The sequence below is a fragment of the Hemiscyllium ocellatum genome, chromosome 7, assembly GCF_020745735.1.
Source record: "Hemiscyllium ocellatum isolate sHemOce1 chromosome 7, sHemOce1.pat.X.cur, whole genome shotgun sequence".
Classification (NCBI taxonomy): domain Eukaryota; kingdom Metazoa; phylum Chordata; class Chondrichthyes; order Orectolobiformes; family Hemiscylliidae; genus Hemiscyllium; species Hemiscyllium ocellatum.
The window spans coordinates 87,836,178-87,855,303 of NC_083407.1; the positions used below are offsets into that span (position 1 = coordinate 87,836,178).

At 37.9% G+C, this 19,126-nt stretch overlaps 1 protein-coding gene across 2 annotated transcripts in view; it reads right to left on the reverse strand.

Moving 5' to 3' along the window:
* Positions 1–19,126, reverse strand: part of lcmt2 (leucine carboxyl methyltransferase 2) — a 32,068-nt gene that overhangs the window by 10,792 nt on the left and 2,150 nt on the right. Inside the window, exons 2-10 of one of the 2 annotated variants that reach the window (XM_060828031.1) lie at positions 18,183–18,307; positions 10,990–11,071; positions 10,132–10,321; positions 9,565–9,721; positions 8,458–8,647; positions 7,987–8,094; positions 6,640–6,727; positions 2,500–2,760; positions 281–505 (exon numbers count right to left, since the gene is read on the reverse strand). In XM_060828031.1, the coding sequence (XP_060684014.1) occupies positions 281–505; positions 2,500–2,760; positions 6,640–6,727; positions 7,987–8,094; positions 8,458–8,647; positions 9,565–9,721; positions 10,132–10,321; positions 10,990–11,071; positions 18,183–18,307 (1,426 nt within the window). The remainder of the gene's footprint in view (positions 1–280; positions 506–2,499; positions 2,761–6,639; positions 6,728–7,986; positions 8,095–8,457; positions 8,648–9,564; positions 9,722–10,131; positions 10,322–10,989; positions 11,072–18,182; positions 18,308–19,126) is intronic. The other variant, XM_060828030.1, reaches the window with a different exon arrangement.

A 19,126-nucleotide genomic window follows, 5' to 3' on the forward strand; every position in this document is an offset into this window, starting at 1 on the left:
ACATCTCCTCCACACAATCTGATGCATGGGTAAACTTTATGATTCTGCCCAGGTAGATAGATATCAAATAATCAGAATGAAGTTGTAATTAACATTTGTCAAAATGTCAAAACTGGCAGTTTCTTTCAAGTTTTGTTTCTCCATTTGCTAGTTTGCATTTATAATGCCAGAACTTGTAATTAAAAAGAAAATTATTTTGATTAATCCTTTTACATAAATTTTGTTTTTCAATTAATGGAAACTTTTGCGTAAAACTTTGTTCCGGTCTATTGTTTTTTACCTTTGTAAATTACTTCTGTTCCTGTGTGTCTCCAGCGTGGTGTGGGTGCAGTGCCGATGCACTCTACCTCTTTTACTGACAAGTTGATGCTGGAGATGGTACTGTCGCCAACCTCACATTTCAACAAAAGGATACTGGTGACTGGCTTCAGTGGAGACGTGCGGCCACCAAAGATTACACAACGACTGTCACAAAATGACGTCATGCTGTGAAACATTCGTTCAGCTGAAGCATGAACAAAAAGTTTCAAGTTTAGTTAACAGAGTACAATAGATTACAGATCGGAGTTAACATTTCAAAAGAGGTTTTTTGAGAACTTAAAGTCTCAAATAGATTTCAGCGCAAGCAAATCAATTCGCAGACTGATACTAAATATTTTTCTGTTAAATGATTCCCATCTTACATTTTCGTCAACTGTTTGTGAATTGCAGGAAGTCATGATATTACAGAGATAAAAACAAAGATCTTGAGAAATTCTCTAAGTCTCCATGGAGAGATGCCAATCGCCAGCATCCAAAGTCCTTTGCTCTTAATGAAATATTACTAAAAGCTGTTGTCCTCTGATTGAGACCATAAGAAATAGGAGCAGGAGAAGGCCACTTGGCTCCTTGAGCCTGTTCCACCATTCTATAGGATCATGGTTTCGAACCTCTTCACATCCCATTTTCCTGCCCTTTTCCCCGTGGTTCCCCTACTGTGCAAAGATATACCTACCTTAGCCTTAAACATACACAGAGACTCTGCCTCTGATTTGCTGTTTGCAATAGATATTTGTGATAAAACAGATCTGATGCACAAGAATAAGGGTTCTTTCTTTTTCTTCTTCTATTCCATTCTAATGTTTATTGCTTAAATGGTTTAGTTTTGACATTGCCGCCAACCTCTCCAATATCAAGGAGTGTCATAGCTAATCCCAATCAAGATCTCAAGTAATATGCACATACTCAATTGCAGCAAGGTGCAATGGATAGCAATGAGGTTTGACATCTGATGCCAACTGTTCACTGAAATCAAGCAAAGGGACAGAGGGTGGACACTGAAACTACTCTATTTTAAACTTATCAAACCATAGCATAGTGAAACAATATATTTAAAAGTAAATATTTACACACATACAGGGGCATTAGAACCTTTAGTGTAAAAGTAGCAATGATTTTTTAAAAAATCAACATATGCCCCAAGAAAAGGTACATTTCATCTGGCTCCACAGCCTCCCCAAATATTATCTTATAATATTTGCTCCTGTCAAACACAGGAACAAGTGTAGGCCTTTCAGACCTACAAAAGCCTGTTCTGCTATTCTAAATCATGGCCAATCATCTACTTCAACATAGCATTGTAAAATTATTTCCATATCTCTTGATGTCATTTCTATTTAGAAATCTATCCATCTTGCCTTGAACATACTCAAATGACAGTGATAGCCTTCTGAAGTACAGAATTGCAAAGATTCACAATCCTCTCGGTTAAGCAATACCTTCGCCTTTCAGTTGCTAAATAGCTTGCCTCTTATGCTAAATTTGAGTCTCTGGTTTTAGATGTCATGCTTATATTCCAAGAGGAAATATCTTTTTCACAATGACCCTGTCTAGCATAAACCAGATCTATGACCGAAAGGAGGGACAGACAAGCTGCTTTCACTCTTTGTCTCATGCTGATGGTTTGAGACTGATGTCTCCCTAATTAATATCGTAATTAAAGAAATATATTTATTGTTTTAAATTAATGTTCACGGCAATACTGAATTGGTTCATGGGATCCTAAAAATTTAATACATATAAGATAATAATGTTTTCTCCTGATTACTTCCAATCTTCCCAGCTGGTTGGACATGCATGTAGGTATCCAACTAGAAAGTGATTGAAAGCAATGTTGTAATGCATCACTTAATTTAATAGCTGTTGACACTCATTGTCTAAATTCACACAAGAAAAATAAGCACAAGGACAAAGCACAATAGTTTGTCAGCATCTGTGAAGCTGTACCCCAACATTATCTGCTATTTACAGAAGAAAAAGGGAACAAGTGGACAAAATATAGAACAGCAACGCTTCTGCAACACTTAGCAGATTGTAAGCAGGGTGAAAGGAGAATTATTATTGCTTTCAGCAGCTAAAACGTTTATTGTAGCTATGCCAAATGTTTCACAGTATTCAAAGCAGAAATTCAGAATTTAATTTCAAAGTATTGAATATTACTACACCTATTTGTAAACTTACTCAAAAGATGGATTGATCCCTCATTGTTAACAGAGCTACATTTCCAAACTGGTCCACTTTTAATCATTAGCATTGCATCCCTGAGGCGTCCATGTTGGCCAACTCTGCTGCCAAATCCTCCACTGATAAGGACTACATTTGGGGCAATAAGTGATGAACAATGTGCAAACCTCTTAAAAAGAGGATTCTCTGTTTCAATCTCACATGGAGACACAGAGATCCGCAGTGGGTCATAAGTATCTAGTTTATTAGGGTGGCAATCTGTAGAGAGAAAATATAAAATTACTTCAAAGTTTGAGAGAAGATTTGTAGCTCGGGTGCTCGTTGTTGTGGTTCTGTTCGCCAAGCTGGGAATTTGTGTTGCAGACGTTTCATCCCCTGTCTAGGTGACATCCTCAGTGCTTGGGAGCCTCATGTGAAGCGCTTCTGTGATGTTTCCTCTGGCATTTATAGTGGTTTGAATCTGCTGCTTCCGGTTGTCAGTTCCAGCTGTCCGTTGCAGTGGCCGGTATATTGGGTCCAGGTCGATGTGCTGATTGATTGAATCTGTGGACGAGTGCCATGCCTCTAGGAATTCCCTGGCTGTAGTGTTGTCCCAGTTGAATTCATGTTGCTTGTCATCTGCATGTGTGGCTACTAAGGATAGCCGGTCATGTCATTTCGTGGCTAGTTGGTGTTCATGGATGTGGATCGTTAGCTGTCTTCCTGTTTGTCCTATGTAGTGTTTTGTGCAGTCCTTGCATGGGATTTTGTACACTACATTGGTTTTGCTCATGCTGGGTATCGGGTCCTGCGTTCTGGTGAGTTGTTGTCTGAGAGTGGCTTTTGGTTTGTGTGCTGTTTTGAGTCTTAGTGGTCGCAGTAGTCTGGCTGTCAGTTCGGAAATGCTCTTGATATATGATGATCCATACATCACGCAGATGACAAGTAACATGAGTTTGACTGGTTCAACACTACTATTATAGGACAAGCCAAACAAAGAACAGCCAGGGAATTCCTAGATGCATGGCACTCATCCACAAATTCAATCAATAAGCACATCGACCTGGACCCAATATACCGACCACTGCAGCAGACAGCTGGAACTGACAACTGGAAGCGGCAGATTCAAACCACTATAAATGCCGGAGGAAATATCACAGAAGCGCTTCACATGAGGCTCCCAAGCACTGAGGATGTCACCTAGACAGGGGACGAAACATCTGCAACACAAATTCCCAGCTCGACGAACAGAACCACAATAAAATTACTTTTCAAAAGAACATAAAGTTTAATCGTATTTACAAAAGACAGCATTTCCACTGCACATAGTGGTCTCGGATAAGCTGATCTCCAAGCTTTACTACTCACATTTTTCAACAGTTTGAAATTGATTTCCTATTCTTGAACATAATAACTAGGGTTCTTCTGCACATATATACAGCAAACCAAATACAACAATTTAACGTAAAGACTGAAGGAAAACAATTTTGCTTGGCATTGTTAAAGACAGAGAAAGGCAGTTGTAGATGGATATTGGAAACACAGGTCTCATCCTAAACAACTAGAAGAGGAATTGAGAACAAGAAACAGAAAAGAAAGAAGAAAAAAAATCAGACTGAGACTTGGCTTGAGGGAGATTTAAAAAAAGCCAGAAAGTAAAAGAATGAGGTACACTGCAACTGGATGTTCTAAAATAAATGCAGGATCATCCAGACATGAGTGTTTTCCCTGTAGAACCTGAAGCAAAGATAGGCAAATGATTTCACTGATATTGTTAAATCTGTGGTGTTTATTTCTTGTAATATAAAAATCCACCCAATTATTTAGTTGCCATTGTCAATGTTGGCAGATTTCTAATGGACTGGCTGTGATTAAGGTATGGTTCTTGTTACAAAGTAATGTCATGTATGTTGGGGTGTGTCTGTGTGTTGAATGAAACAGATCAAAAGACAATCTTATTTCCTCCCTGCAGCAAGTCAACTTTTAAAAATAGAGCTAGTAAGTAATGCAAGGAGAAACTATATTTTAGAAAAGACAAAGGGCAATTAGGTCCAGTTCAAATTAAATATACCAAGAACTTAAATTAAAAAAAAGGTTACGTTTCCAGGGTTCAGACAATAGGGAGAAAAAAGCCAACATAAGTGGATGTCTGATTCCACTTGGTTATAAAAGAAAGTGGATAAAGCGTTCAAGAGGAACCAGAGACAATGCTGAATACAGAACTATCATTTATGGAAAGATACAAGTGTTCGATTACACTTTTTAGAACACAAAGACAGCTAATCAACCAGTCCACAAACAAATAAACCACAGGCACAAAAGAGTTGAAAATGTGTGACTGGTAATCAAGTGAGTCAAAATAGAATCAGAATTAATAATAAATCACCTCCCCAATACAATAACACAGAAATATAGCTTTTGCATGACTTTACAACAATTTCAAAGGCTATAACTTTACATAAACTGTTAGCACAGGTTCTGTTGGACATTATTATAGTTGGTACAGATGCTGCTGCATTTGACAAAATGCTTTTAGTTAAAAGTGTTGAGAAAGGAGGTTCATCAATTATATCCAGAGCCAAAAGTAGTAAGTTTCTGACTGCTACTTCTGACCCAGCAGTTTATGTATGTTTGCCAGTTACGTGGTTAAAATAGTTCAGCAACATTTTTACAAGCACAACTTTTTTCTAGTTTGCAACCAACTCAACTTAGTTGCAAATATCCTAGCTTTCCTCTCTTGTGGTGGTACAAAATTGCTTCAGGCAATGATTTTCAAAGTGGGGCATGTGTACTCCTGGGGGTACAGATGTCTTGAGAGACATTTTTCTCTTAATTGCGCAACAGCAGATTTACAGAGATATGATTGTTTTTCTAACTCTGCCTTCCCCTCTGGATGTTAGAAGCTCTCCAACCTAAGCCTTGGGTGTGCATCCTAACACCTTTGTACTGCTCCCAGAATAATAATTTTTTTTCTCTTCAACGTTAACCACTTCTGATTAGAAGAGCAGGTCAGTGGTGACAGATTCGCCTGAGCACAGTAATGGGAGTGGGGTAAGGAAGCAGCTATTAACTAAACATTGCTGTAGTAGGAGAACAAGCTCCTTGCTCTGCAGGCCAGCAGACTGCTGAATGGACATAATCTGCTTAGTCAACATCATCAGTCCTGGTGGATTTGATTTATAAAAGGTACAAATAGGTGTGTTGGGATAAGGAAGTTTGGAAGAAGAAGGGCTGCTGACTTAGTGATTCCATAAAGGGTGCGTTTAAGATGTGTTTGTGAGCCAGTGAGCAAGTTAGTGAGAAACAAAAACAGAAACTGTTGGGAAAACTCAGCAGATCTGGCAGAATCTGTGGAGGGAAAGCACACTTAACATTTTAGGTATAGTGACACTTCTTAAGAACTCTTTCAATGAGTTGGTGGGGTTGGGAAGAGAGATTGTTTTGTGAGCAAGGTAAAAATGGGATTGATATTAGGGTCTGCTGATTGCGATTCTTTGTTTTGTCTGATTATTAATATATTTCTCCCTCAAAGGAACATACGAGCAGAAATAGCCCAAAGAGCTCTAAACCTGCTTACCACTCCACAAGATCGTGATTGATCTGGTTGAGGTTTTTCTATCGGCACCACATAATTGCTGACTCCCTTGCCTATCAAAACTCTAGCTCAATCATCATTAAATTAATTTGTAAACAAGCCTTCTACTTTAAAATGCAGAACGCCACATTCAAAAGACCCTTTGAGAGAAAACAAAATTCTCATTGATCTTAAAAGGGAGTCCTCTTATTCAAAAGCTACTTCTTTACATACAGTCTTTCTTACTCAAATGCTTATGCCTAGTTCATCCATCACTAATAGCATCTAAGGAATTATCATAGACATATTGTGCCATTATAATTTATAAAATGATGGTAATTTGAGGAGTAGTTTAAAAAAAACAAATGCATTATAGGACATTCAAAAAGTTGGTAAATCTGAATAGAGGTACACAACCAAAAATGTTTGGGAACCAAAGGCTTTAGATTAATCAATTTAATTAGATGCCACCAAGCAAAATGTCAGGAACTCCCTGGCTTCAGATCACTTTGGTAACACTATTAAACTTCAGTGGCTTCCCAAAGCCCAATTACCTAGTTCAGTTTACTTTTTGTTTGACTTACCTGGAAGAGAATGGAAAAACAGACAGGTTTTCAGGTCTCCTTTTGATGCACTCAGAATTAAATAGTGAGAACACTTCAAATGCCATTCCTTTGTGAAAAATAAATAAGTTGAGGTTGGGAGGGAAAAAGAGATAAGTAACATTTCTCAAATGAATTCAAATATTAAGTATCCATCTATTTGAAATAGTATGAAGTGAGACAATTTTATGAAATAAGGAAATATTTGCTTTAATTATTAATTGTTGGTATTCAGCATGGAAATTTGCATCTTTAATAAATGTATCTACTTACTCTAGTTAATAAGTACAGTAAATGATTTAAAGTTAAGATAATTAATAGCACAGATCTCCCGTCATCTGCCTAATTTTCCATTCTGGGTAAAAAAGAACTTTGTCTGACATTTTGAAATAAAAGTGGGTAAAAAAAAAGTCACTTTTGAAACTGTTCAATGCCTTTCTCAAACAAACAAAGAATGCTGGAGAAACTCAGCAGAATATTGCATACAATTCTGGTCTCCATCCTACTGGAAGGATGTTGTAAAACTTGAAAGGGTTCAGAAAAGATTTACAAGGCTGTTGCCAGGGTTGCAGGATTTCAGCTATCAGGAGAGGCTCAATAGGCTGGGGCTGTTTCCCTGGAGTGTCGGAAGCTGAGGGGTGATTTTAGAGGTTTATAAAATCATGAGGATAAATTGACACGGTTTTTTCTTTAGGTTGGGAGAGTCCAGAACTACAGGGCATAGGTTTATGGTAACAGGGGAAAATTTTAAAAAGGGACCTAATGGGCAACTTTTTCTTGCAGAGGGTGGTGCACGTATGGAACGGGCTGCCAGAGGAAGTGCTGGAGGCTAGTATGATTACAATAGTTAAAAGGCATCTGGACGGGTATATGATTAAGAAGACTTTCGAGGGATATGGGCCAAGTGCTGGCAAATGGGACTGGATTAGGTTAGGATACCTGATCGGCATGAACGAGTTGAACCAAAGGGTTAGTTTCCGTGTTGTACATCTCTATGACTCTATATGGTAGCGTCAGTGGAGACAGAAACAGAGTTAATATTTCAAGCTCAATATGATTCTTCTTCACAACAGTTGGGAAGAGGTCATACTGGACTTGAACATTAACTCTTTCTCTTCCTACAGATGCCACTAGATCTCCAGAGTCTCTCCAGTATTATTTTAATTTGTTTCAGATTTCTAGCATCTGCACTATTTTGTTTTTATGTCTTTCTCAAATTTAACTTAAGAATAACTTTCCCATAAGTTACAGAATAGACTGGATATATTTTCCAAGTTTGAAAGACTGTCCCACTACTTAGTTAGATAAATTGAAATATGTTAAATTTACCTCATACTCGTCAAAGGGTTCTAACATTTCAATTCTTTGTTTTTCCTGTTCTGGAATAAATCCAGTATAAAACTCATTCATGTCAATACAATGACATTCCTCCCAGCCCTAGAAGAGTAAGGATTATAGTTAGATACATTTGTTATCTGTATGTTTTAAAATTTACCCATGGTGATTGAAACATCTTCTCTTCCCAAGTATGTGGCCTCCATTTTGAAGAGACATCTAAGATTGGGAGCTTGTGGAATGCAAGATATATTCATTTCATATATGAAAGAAACAAGGATAATTCAACTGGGCGATCACTTAAAAAAATGATCTAAAAGCTTTCAGTTTAATCACAGACCATGGCAACTAAGTAATATTTTACAATCATAGAATGAAACAGCACAGGAGTTCACTGTAGCTGGGCTGGTCTCTGAAATTACAGCATGGTTGTAACACATAAAATATCTGTGATATTCAACTGACCTCATTTAAAAAACGTTTCCGTTGAGCTTCCTTTCCAGGAAACTGAGTAAGTGCATGCAGAGTGGAGTTCAACTGTGTAAAATGTTGCTGCATAACCTGACCAAAGGGGTCATCTGGCCGTATCTGTTCGTAGACAACAAACACTGCAGACGAAAATCTGTTCGCTGCCCAATGGATTACAGCTGAAGAACTAGACAGAAGTTTCACTTTGTCATAAACTAATCAGAAAGTATGGGACTCATTACTTAAAATATTAATCCCTTGGTTACTCCAAATATAGCTTAATTTCAAAAGGAAAAAAATATAAGGTTTTACTTCACAATTAGCTAACTTCTCCGACAGCCAGGATTCTGAATTGTTAATAATACAATACAGTACTGATAGATACTTAGAGGCATTATTGATAATGGGAACGGCAATTTTTTTTGTCCCCTCAGGATAACAGAGGATCTTTATTATCCTTCATCTACACCATTTAATGATCTTTCAGAATAACTGACAAATGTACACCAGTTTGAAGCTTCTTTCAGCAGTCACTTAAACATTAAACTTTTGCAGTGTTTTTAAATAGTTGAAAATTTTAGACTTTTGCATCTTATGAACAGGTCTTTATTTTTAAGTGTTTTAGAACAATTCCTTCTCCATGGCAATCAGATCGTTACCTTCAGTTAACAGAGCAGAAGTGGCAGTTTGAGAGTATATCATGTGCAGTGTTAAAGCAGAGACTTGGTTATCAATTAGTAACTGCAAATTAAAATAAATTCTATCTATTCTCATGGCAGGTTTTCTCTATGTGCCCCAAATTATGCAAAACGCCTTAACAAACTAACACTCTGCTGAAATGTCAGCTATGGCTTTAAACTTATAAACACTGACAATCCCCAGGCTAAAAATCCAACTGTAATGCTCAAATATTTCAACTATGAAGCAAACAATAATTATTCCCTTTCATCTGAAATTTATAAGGAGTGCTCTCAATCTAGATTTACTTGATTATCACTGTGAAAGTTGGAATAGCAACACAGCTTGTCTCATTACCCAGACATTATCCACACCCAGTAGATTAACAAGCTCAATTAATCAATCCCACAAACTGGGTCTTGTTACCTTGCATTTTTCATATACGTCAGTACAACTTCTGATAGCAACAGGGTCGGATAGGCAGGATTTAGGCCAGTCTCCATCAGTAGGTTATCTAGCTCCGCTATTTCAGTCAGGTCAATGCCAAGTAATTTGTAATCCAAACCACAAAGATATAAATTATCTGCAATTTCAAAAAGGAAATATAACCATCATTAAAAAGACATTGGCAATCAGAATAAGATTCGCAGTGTACTGCAATTTGAGTATAATGCTTTTATAATCTCTATATATGGCTGACAGTTTTGTTTGTAGCATATACAAGTTACAACCATTATTATGAGACTATAAAAGGAAATAAAAATGAACATTCATGGTCTGCACAGATATCTATGTTTAATATTATTTCTAAAATGTTTAATGGTCTTCAGCAATCTTAAGTTTGCCAACAGCAATTGAGACAGTCCTTCAATGCAAATTAAAATCTTAATTTGCAGATGGCTTGATATCATTTGCCTATTATATCACTGTCAAAAGCCTTGCCAAAGTCAGGCAGCATTTTCAATGAATCATGCATTTCAAAAAAAAACATACCCATCCGGGCTGGTTTAATTTCATTCATGCAGCCGATGAGTTCCATGAATTCCTGCTTGTTTTTAATAAGAGTTGCTTTGCGATGAACAACATCTGGAAAATCCACCTCATACATAATGACATTTTTCAGCTCCCCACTTGCCTTTAGCCGAAAGTACAAGGAATCAAACCCAGCTCCAAGCGAAAGGATCTGTAGAAACAGAAATATATACTAATAGAAAGTATTAAGCTTTTAATGTGCTTTTATTTTCCTGGCAGAACATGAATATTCAAGTATGATCTTCACTATATGCATACAGATACTCACAGCCCAGACAACAAATTTCAAAACATTTAAAAGAAATTCAATTTAGGCTGAATGCAAAACTTGACAGATAGTACAGGAGTGTGCAGGCAGACTTTGCATTCAAAGCTGATGAAGCACTAGGTACTGTGACAAGATACAAATTTGTGTTTGTGGTAAAAACAATGATTGCAGGTACTGGAAACCAGATTCTGGATTAGTGGTGCTGGAAGAGCACAGCAGTTCAGGCAGCATCCGAGGAGCAGTAAAATCGACGTTTCGGGCAAAAGCCCTTCATCAGGAATGAATGGCTTTTGCCCAAAACATCGATTTTATTGCTCCTCGGATGCTGCCTGAACTGCTGTGCTCTTCCAGCACCACTAATCCAGAATTTGTGTTTGTGGTGCCTACTCAAATTCCCAATCTTGATTTGCTGATCTGATTGACCGGCTGAGCATTCTTCATAGGAAAGGAGGGGAGAATCACACCCACTCAGGGAAGCTAAACACAGTTAATAATTATTTTCATGTACAAAATGACTGGAGCAGAGCGAGACAAAACCCCAACATTCTCACCTGTCTCTGTGAGTAACTTGCTGTATGTTGCAAGAAACAATGCAGACTATAATCCACTGCCTTTGCTCTCACGTAGTAACCACTTTAGAGAGAAACAAAATAAAATTAGAGTTCTACTGATTTTAGTGCAAATCTCAGCCTACTCCAAGATACAACATTTCTATTAAAATACAACTCAGTGGTTAAGTTGCTCATGTTCATCAATTTCAAAACTCTGGATAGAATTCTTAGCCTACATGGAAAATCAAATACCCTAAATCAGTCGATATGTCATCATTACTTATTGACTGGAAGGCATGAAACATTTCTCTGTTAGGTGACAACTTTCAAAAATTTGCAAGATGTTGCAGTACTTGCAATGGGTTCCACTGTTACAACAGACAAAATAGGCCCTTTGAATAAGTTCAGCGTCAAAGCCATTTTTGTTGTGGTACTCAGGTAATTTTGATTCCGTTTAATATCTGTCAACTGGCTCCATTACTCCGTTATAAACTTTAAAGTCTTATTTTATAGTTACCTCTTAGACTCATAGCACAAAGAAACTAATAGATCAATTTTGTTATACCTGTCTCTGGAAGAGCAATTTAGCCAGTCCCACTTTCCAGTGCTTTCCCTGCAGCCCTCTGTTTTTTTCCCCTGTTACTTGTGGCTTTTGAAAGCCACAATTGAATCTGTCAAGAACTCTCTTGATTTTTGAACACTGTCAAATTTCCTCCCAAACTAATCTTCTCTGAGGAAAGGTCATCATTTAAATTTCTCATCCCTGTACTCTTTTTCTGATATTTTAATGCATGATCTCTTAAGCTTCACACACTTCCTTAAATATCCTGTAATTTCCAGATTTTAACGTAATTCTCCAGCTGAAGCTGAACTAGTCCTACTGTCATAGAGACAAGCCTTCTAGCCCAAACTGGTCCATGCTGGCCAAAATGTCCATCCATGCTAACCCCATTTCCCTACACTTGGTCCATATTCTTCTAAACCTTTCCCATCCATGTATTTTATCCAAATGCCTTTGAAATGTTGTTAATGCACCTGCCTCAACCACTTCCGCTGGCAGCTCATTCCACGTGCGTACCACCCTGTATGAAAAAAGTTGCCGTCAGGTTCCCTTTTATTCTTTCCCCTCTAACCTTAAACTGATGCCTTCAAGTCCCTTCGATTTCCCAACCCTGGGAAAAAGATGAGTGCGTTCACTCTTATCCATGCCTCTCATGATCTTATACATGTCAATAAGATCCCCCCTCATTCTCCTACACTCTCAAGAAAAAAGTTCTAGCTTGTCCAACCTCTCCCTATAACTCAGACAATAGAGTCTTGGCAACATCATTGTAAATTTTTTTCTGCATTCTTTCTAGATTAATAAACATCCTTCCTATGGCAAGGTGACTAAACTAAACACAATACTCCAAGTGCGGCCTCACCAACGTCCTATACAACTGCAACATAACTTCCCAACTTCTGTACTCAATGCCCTGACTAATGTGCCAAAAGCATTCTTCACTGCCCTGTCTACCTATAACTCCACTTTCAGAGAACTGTGCACCTGAACCCCAAGGTCCCTTTGTTCCACGACACTCCTTAAGGCCTATCATTCACCATGAAATTCCTACCCTGATTTGACTTTCCAAAACGCAAGATCTCACACTTCCCTATTTAAACTCCATTTGCCATTTCTTAGCCCACTTCACCAGCTGATCAAAGTCCTGCTGCAATTTCTGGTAACCTTCCTCACTGTCCATGATACTGCCTATTTTAGTATCATCTGCAAACTTACTAATCATGCCTTGTACGTTCTCATTCAACTCAGTTATATAGATCACAAACAGCAACTGGCCCAGCATCGACCTGAGGCATTGTATTAGTCACAGGCCTCCAGTCTGACGGGTATCCTTTCACTATTACCCTCTACTTCCTACCATCAAGCCAATTGTGCATCCAGTTTGCCAGCTACCCCTGGATTCCACGCAAACTAACCTTCCAGAGCAGCCTACCACATGGAACTTTATCAAAGGCCTGAGTGAAATCCGTGTAGACAACATCTACCTCCCTGCCCTAGTCAACCTTTCTGGTCACTTCAAAGAACTCTAACAAACTTGTGAGGCATGATCTCCCATGCACAAAGCCATGCTGACTATTCCTATTCAAACCCTGTCTTTCCAAATGCATGTATATCTTTTCTCAGAATCTTCTCAAGTAACTTACCTACCACAGCTGTAAGGCTTACTGGTCTACAATTCACAGCTTTTCTTTGCAGCCGTTCTTTGAAGAATGGTACAACATTCACTACCCTCCAGACTTCCAGGACTTCATCCACGTCTAACGATAATGCAAAAATATCAGCCAGGACCCCCACAATTTCTTCTCTGGCCTCTGGCAGTATTCTTGGATATACAGTGTTTTATACAAGCTAATTTCTTCTTCAAATCTACCACTATCTTGCTAATAGTTCACTGTAGTGCCATCTGGAATTTAAAAAACAAAATCTCTAATATTTCTTAGTAATAATACTAATTGATATCATTTGAAGGTGCAAGATTAGATAAAGCAACAAAAGAATCTCAAAAGTATGAAATAAATCAAACATAGATTAGTAAGACCATTTTAAAAAGTCAAGCATTGGGCTTGAACTGTAAAGTAGATATGTAATTAGATTAGATTACTTAGAGTGTGGAAACAGGCCCTTCGGCCCAACAAGTCCACACCGACCCGCAACCCACCCATACCCCTACATTTACCTCTTACCTAACAATACGGGCAATTTAGCAAGGCCAATTCACCTGACCCGCACATCTTTGGACTATGGGAGGAAACCGGAGCACCCGGAGGAAACCCACGCAGACACGGGGAGAACGTGCAAACTCCACACAGTCAGTCGCCTGAGTCGGGAATTGAACCCGGGTCTCAGGCGCTGTGAGACAGCAGTGCTAACCACTGTGCCACCGTGGCCCCCCACCCCACCCCACTACCCCACTGTGCTAACCTGTATCGAACCTTGAGGCCACACTCAACTGTCTGCAGTTCTGGTCAGCATATTATAAAGAATATAGAGACTCTGGAAAGGGTGCAAAGACTTACATGGATAATAGCAGAAGTGCATAGTTAAATATCTCATTAAAGGATTGTCAGACTCTGTTTCTTTTCCCTCAAAACAAAAGCTGGAGTCGCCAGAGTATCATACAGCATGGAAACAGACTCTTCAATCCAACTCATTCATGCCAACCTCGTTTTCCAAACTAAACTTGCCCCACTTGCCTACGTTTTGACCAAAGCCCTCTAAGCCTTTCCTATTCATGTACCTATCCAAACATCTTTTCAATGTTGTTATGTGCTTGCATCTATCACTTCCTATGGCAGTTCATTCTACATAAGAAACACCCTGTGTGAAACAGCTGTTCCTCAGGTCTCTTTTAAATCTTTCTCCTCGCATCTTAAAAATATGTTCCCTAGTTTTGAACTCCCCCACCTTGGGGAAAAGACCTCTGCTTTTCACCTTATCTATGCTCATGATTTTATAAATATCTAAAAGGTCAACCTCATTCTCCTACTCTCCAGTGAAAAACATTCCAGCTTATCCAGCTTCTCTCTATTCAAATTCTTCAGTCCTGGCAACATCCTGGGAAGTACAGATTGTCAAAATTATAGTGGGTTTTAATAAAAATAGATATATTTTTCTTTTGTGGGGAACAGCATAACCAGAGGTCATGAATATGAACAGTCACCAAAAAATCTAATCGGGAATTCAAAAATATTGAACTCACTGCCAAGTACAACATAGGGCGGCACGGTGGCTCAGTGGTTAGCACTGCTGCCTCTCAGCACCAGAACCTGGGTTTAAATCCAGCCTCAGGCGACTGTCTGTGTGGAGTTTGCACATTCTCCCTGTGTCTGTGTGGGTTTCCTCTGGGTGCTCAGATTTCGTTCCACAATCCAAAGATGCATAGGTCAGATGTATTGGCCATGCTAAATTGCCCACAGTGTTCGGTACATTAGTCAGAGGGAAATGGGGCTGGGTGGGTTACTCTTCGGCGGGTCGGTGTGGACTTGTTGGGCCGAAGGGCCTGTTTCCACACTGTAGGGAATGTAATCTAATCATGATCCCGATGGAAAGAGTATGCTGGTAATCAAGGTGCACTATTTCACAGGTTGTCACAAATATGTAAGTGCCCAATTGAATTGCTAGAATGATTCATTTGTTTGACTTTGACTGCTTTCTAGCACAAAAGAAACTCACACCAGGTTTCATCAATAAATAGAAAACTTACTTACTGTATTATAAACAAACTGACCCTTTAGCAAACAGCAAAACTAATTAACAATTAAATTCAATCATTTCTAGCATGCAGATGTGAACTGTATCCCGTTAAACCAAATGTGCACTCACACAAGTAGGTAAAAGAGAGATAGCTCTGCAAAAACACCATGGGTGATAAACAAGCAAATATTAACAAGTATGATGGATTAAGAGTCCAAACTACAGAGGTGATTTTCTCACAGTTCTTTTGGATTATTGGTGATGTTATGACATCGCTGTTGACTACAGAAGATCCTCAATTCAGCAGCTGGTCAATTGTACCTAGGTCTTTGCTTCAATTAGAAGTTGTCATTTTCAGAACGAGTGTCAGTGCTTTCCATTCTCAAGAGGGTGAGAAAGTGAGAGATCTATCTTTGCTGAATAGCTTTCAGGAGGTCTGAATGCAACTATTTCCTCAGGTGTGTGACAAACTGCAACTTAAAAATCCAACAGGCTGTTGCTAGGCTGCTTTTCAAACCAAAGGCATATAGTGCCAACTAGCTTCTTAAAACTACCAAATCTAACTTCTCCCAGAGTTGTACACCTTTGTATAACCATTAAGTGAATACAACCAATGCATTTTTGACCTTCAAGTTGTGGGTAAACAAAACATGCATTACATATTCTGCAAGTGTAATGTCAAACTTTCCATTTTTCCCAGTTAATATTCCAAAAAAACACATAGCTATCACAGGTAATTAATTATAAATAGTGTAAGTGTATTTACGTGAAGTTAAACAAGCATGGATGGAAAGAATGCGAATGAAGGTTATTAAGGTCAATTCAAATAAAGAATGATGGGAGAAGGCTCGAGTCAAATATAAACAATACAGATTGGTTGGGTCAAACAGTCTATTTCTGTGCTATATACCTTATATAATGTTAATATGTAAATTCTTTCCCCCTCTGACCTTTACATTCTTACTACCTCAGTCCGTAATGTTATGACCACACGAAGTGGCGTGAATCTACTTTTTTCAAACTTATCACTTGAATCCCAATAAGGATTGAAATCTTTTTAGTAACAGGCTATACATATCCCCAATTTAAACACAATTAACTATTTTCACCAGAAACAACAAAGAAGTTTTCTTGATCAAAAAGCAATTTTGTTACCAACTAACCTGAGGAAAATAATGAGGTGACATCAAACATATGGCACCTGAAAAATCACATGGGCTGACACACACACACACAGGTGAAACAGTTTCAAGTCTTTTGAGTGTTCTTGAGGCAAGATGTTTAAACCTCAGATGACTATTGTTTAGCTGGTGTTTTGAACCATCAATTATGAATATTACAATTATCCTTCAAGTTTTATGTGCTCAATTGTCATCTCCTCCTGAGACACAGTTCTCAGGCTGTGTTCACAGCTTTGTCCTTAGTATCATTTTCTCTTTGCCAAAGTCGTCTTCTTGAAATACCAGCTTGTTTGTTTAATTGTCTCTGTTAGGTGAAGTTCCATCTCGAACATGTGAACACACAAAGTGGAGATGTGGGACTTTTCACAGCTCCTCAGTGGGAGTTTTCTGGGTGGTTGCATTGCCTTTGAATAAAATATTAATTCAGATCAGCGGTCTGTTATATAATCCAGAAACAAAAAAGTTAAATTTCTGGAAATGCTCAGCAGGTCTAGCAGCATCTGTGAAGAGGAAGTCAGAGTTAATGTTTCGGGTCTAGTGACCCTTCCTGGTGATTTCACCAGACCCAAAACGTTAACTCTGATTTCTCTTCACAGATGCTGCCAGACCTGCTGAGCTTCTCCAGCAATTTTTGTTTTTGTTTCTGATTTACAGCTTCCACAGTTCAAATGGTTTTTATGCCACCTGTCCATGTTGGTTTCTTGAAACTTGCAGGGTCAGGTGGTACCTGTGATAATTTTAAGGGAGCTTTTTAGGTCCCTTTCTAAACTAAATTCAGTCCATGACTGTTCCATTAATATTAAATAGTGTAATGAAATTTGAAAACCAATAGCCCACATTTTATACCATTGTGACAATATTACAATAATTAAAATGGTGAAAAGTTAGGGATATGAGAGGATTAAAAAAAAGTAGGGATCCACGCACACAGATTACTATAACGTGTGGTTAAATCTAAAAAGTAATTTAAAAGATCAATCAAATAGTAACCTTTAAAACTATAAAGGCTAAAATATTAAGATGACAAAGTTTTGCTACAATTATATAAAGATATAAGAACACATCTGAAATATTGCGTATAGGTTCAGGCACTTTGTAAAGGATATATTGATCTTGGAAGGAGTGCAGTGAAACTTAACAGTAAACTACCAGAATTATCAGGACAGATTACTTAAACCAGGCTTGCATTCCCCAGAATACAACATAGTTAGGGGTAATTTAATATTTTTTTTTAGGATTTGATAGAGTAGATATAAAATAATTCCACTAGTGGAGGAAATTTAGTACAAGGAGAATTGTACTGCCTAATGTAATTATGCTATCACTGTGAACAGCTAACCTGATATTTGAGTTATTAGATCTTGCACATGAAATGCACAAGTGGTTTCAGCAGTTCCAGACAATGGAAATCTGGGCAGGGGATCATCTATGGTTTCCTCTCCTACGGGATTAGGGACAGAAAGATGGGGCAAAACTCTGATCACTTTGTCTTTGTCCATCTCTAGAATAACAGACTACTGTTCTTATCATCAGAGCTCATAACTGAACACTGGCCACTTGAACGAGCTGTGTTTCTCAAGGAACTACATCCAATGTAAGTCATTGCTTTCCAAAGAGCACAAAAATTAACATTTCCCATGACATAAGTGACAATACTGAAACACATAATTCAAAGTAATCTTTCTTTAACATGTAAGATGTCACAATTTCACAAATAATTTTCACAACACAACAAAATAATTGGATGCATATCATACCGATTGATAAGTGGAGCTCTTCTGGTGGTTTTATTTACAAATCCCTTCAGAAAGCAATCATTGAAGTAGCCTAAACTGGCCATGGAACACTTGCTAACAATACTGCTGTCATTTGTACCTTGGACCTGCAAACAGGTTCAACAAATCAATGCTAATGCAAGTAGGCAACATTTTTGTACTGTATTGGATAACAACACTTCTACACACAAAAAAGGATATCTTCACTTAACTTTAAATTCCTTTTATGTTTGCTCATTTTTTAAAAATTATACTTGAATAATTTGAATGAGAGGTTATTAACACTGCTTAGCAAAAGAATTTGTACATTTCAGAGGCAGCGAAACTGAAGCAAGATTTAAATAAAGTTACAGAGGGAATCAATGATAGTTTGACAAGGCAGAATTAGCTAACTTACCCACATTAGATGCAAAATAAACTATTAGGAAAGAATACAGAAAAGAATGGAGTTATGACCAAGAGTTTCTTTTTAATTCATTCATGTGATGTGAGCATCACTGGCTATGCCAGCAGTCTTTTAAAACGGAATTAGTAGACTTGCTTTGAAGGGAGTTTTATGGTTCAGTAAAACTTACCGAAGCCATTTTCAAATAATGGATTAGCACGGGAACATTATTTCTAGGTAGTTTGACCTCACTTATGCTGAATTTTAAAATTAAACAGAATCTTGGTTAAGTCACTATAATAGCAGTAAGTTATACACTGTATTTCAGTCAATCTTTTCATTAAATGTAAACTACAGCATCTAACCTTGCTGTAGTTTTTTTCAGTCATTGCAATTTTTTTTAAAAAAAAAGCAAATAAACAGGCCTACTTTCTTACAAGAATCTGGAAACCGTTCAACTTTCTTTAGCTGCAAAACTTCTATGTTTCTATTTCCCTCTCTCTTATATAAATCCATTATTCAATGCAGTATGATCATGGGA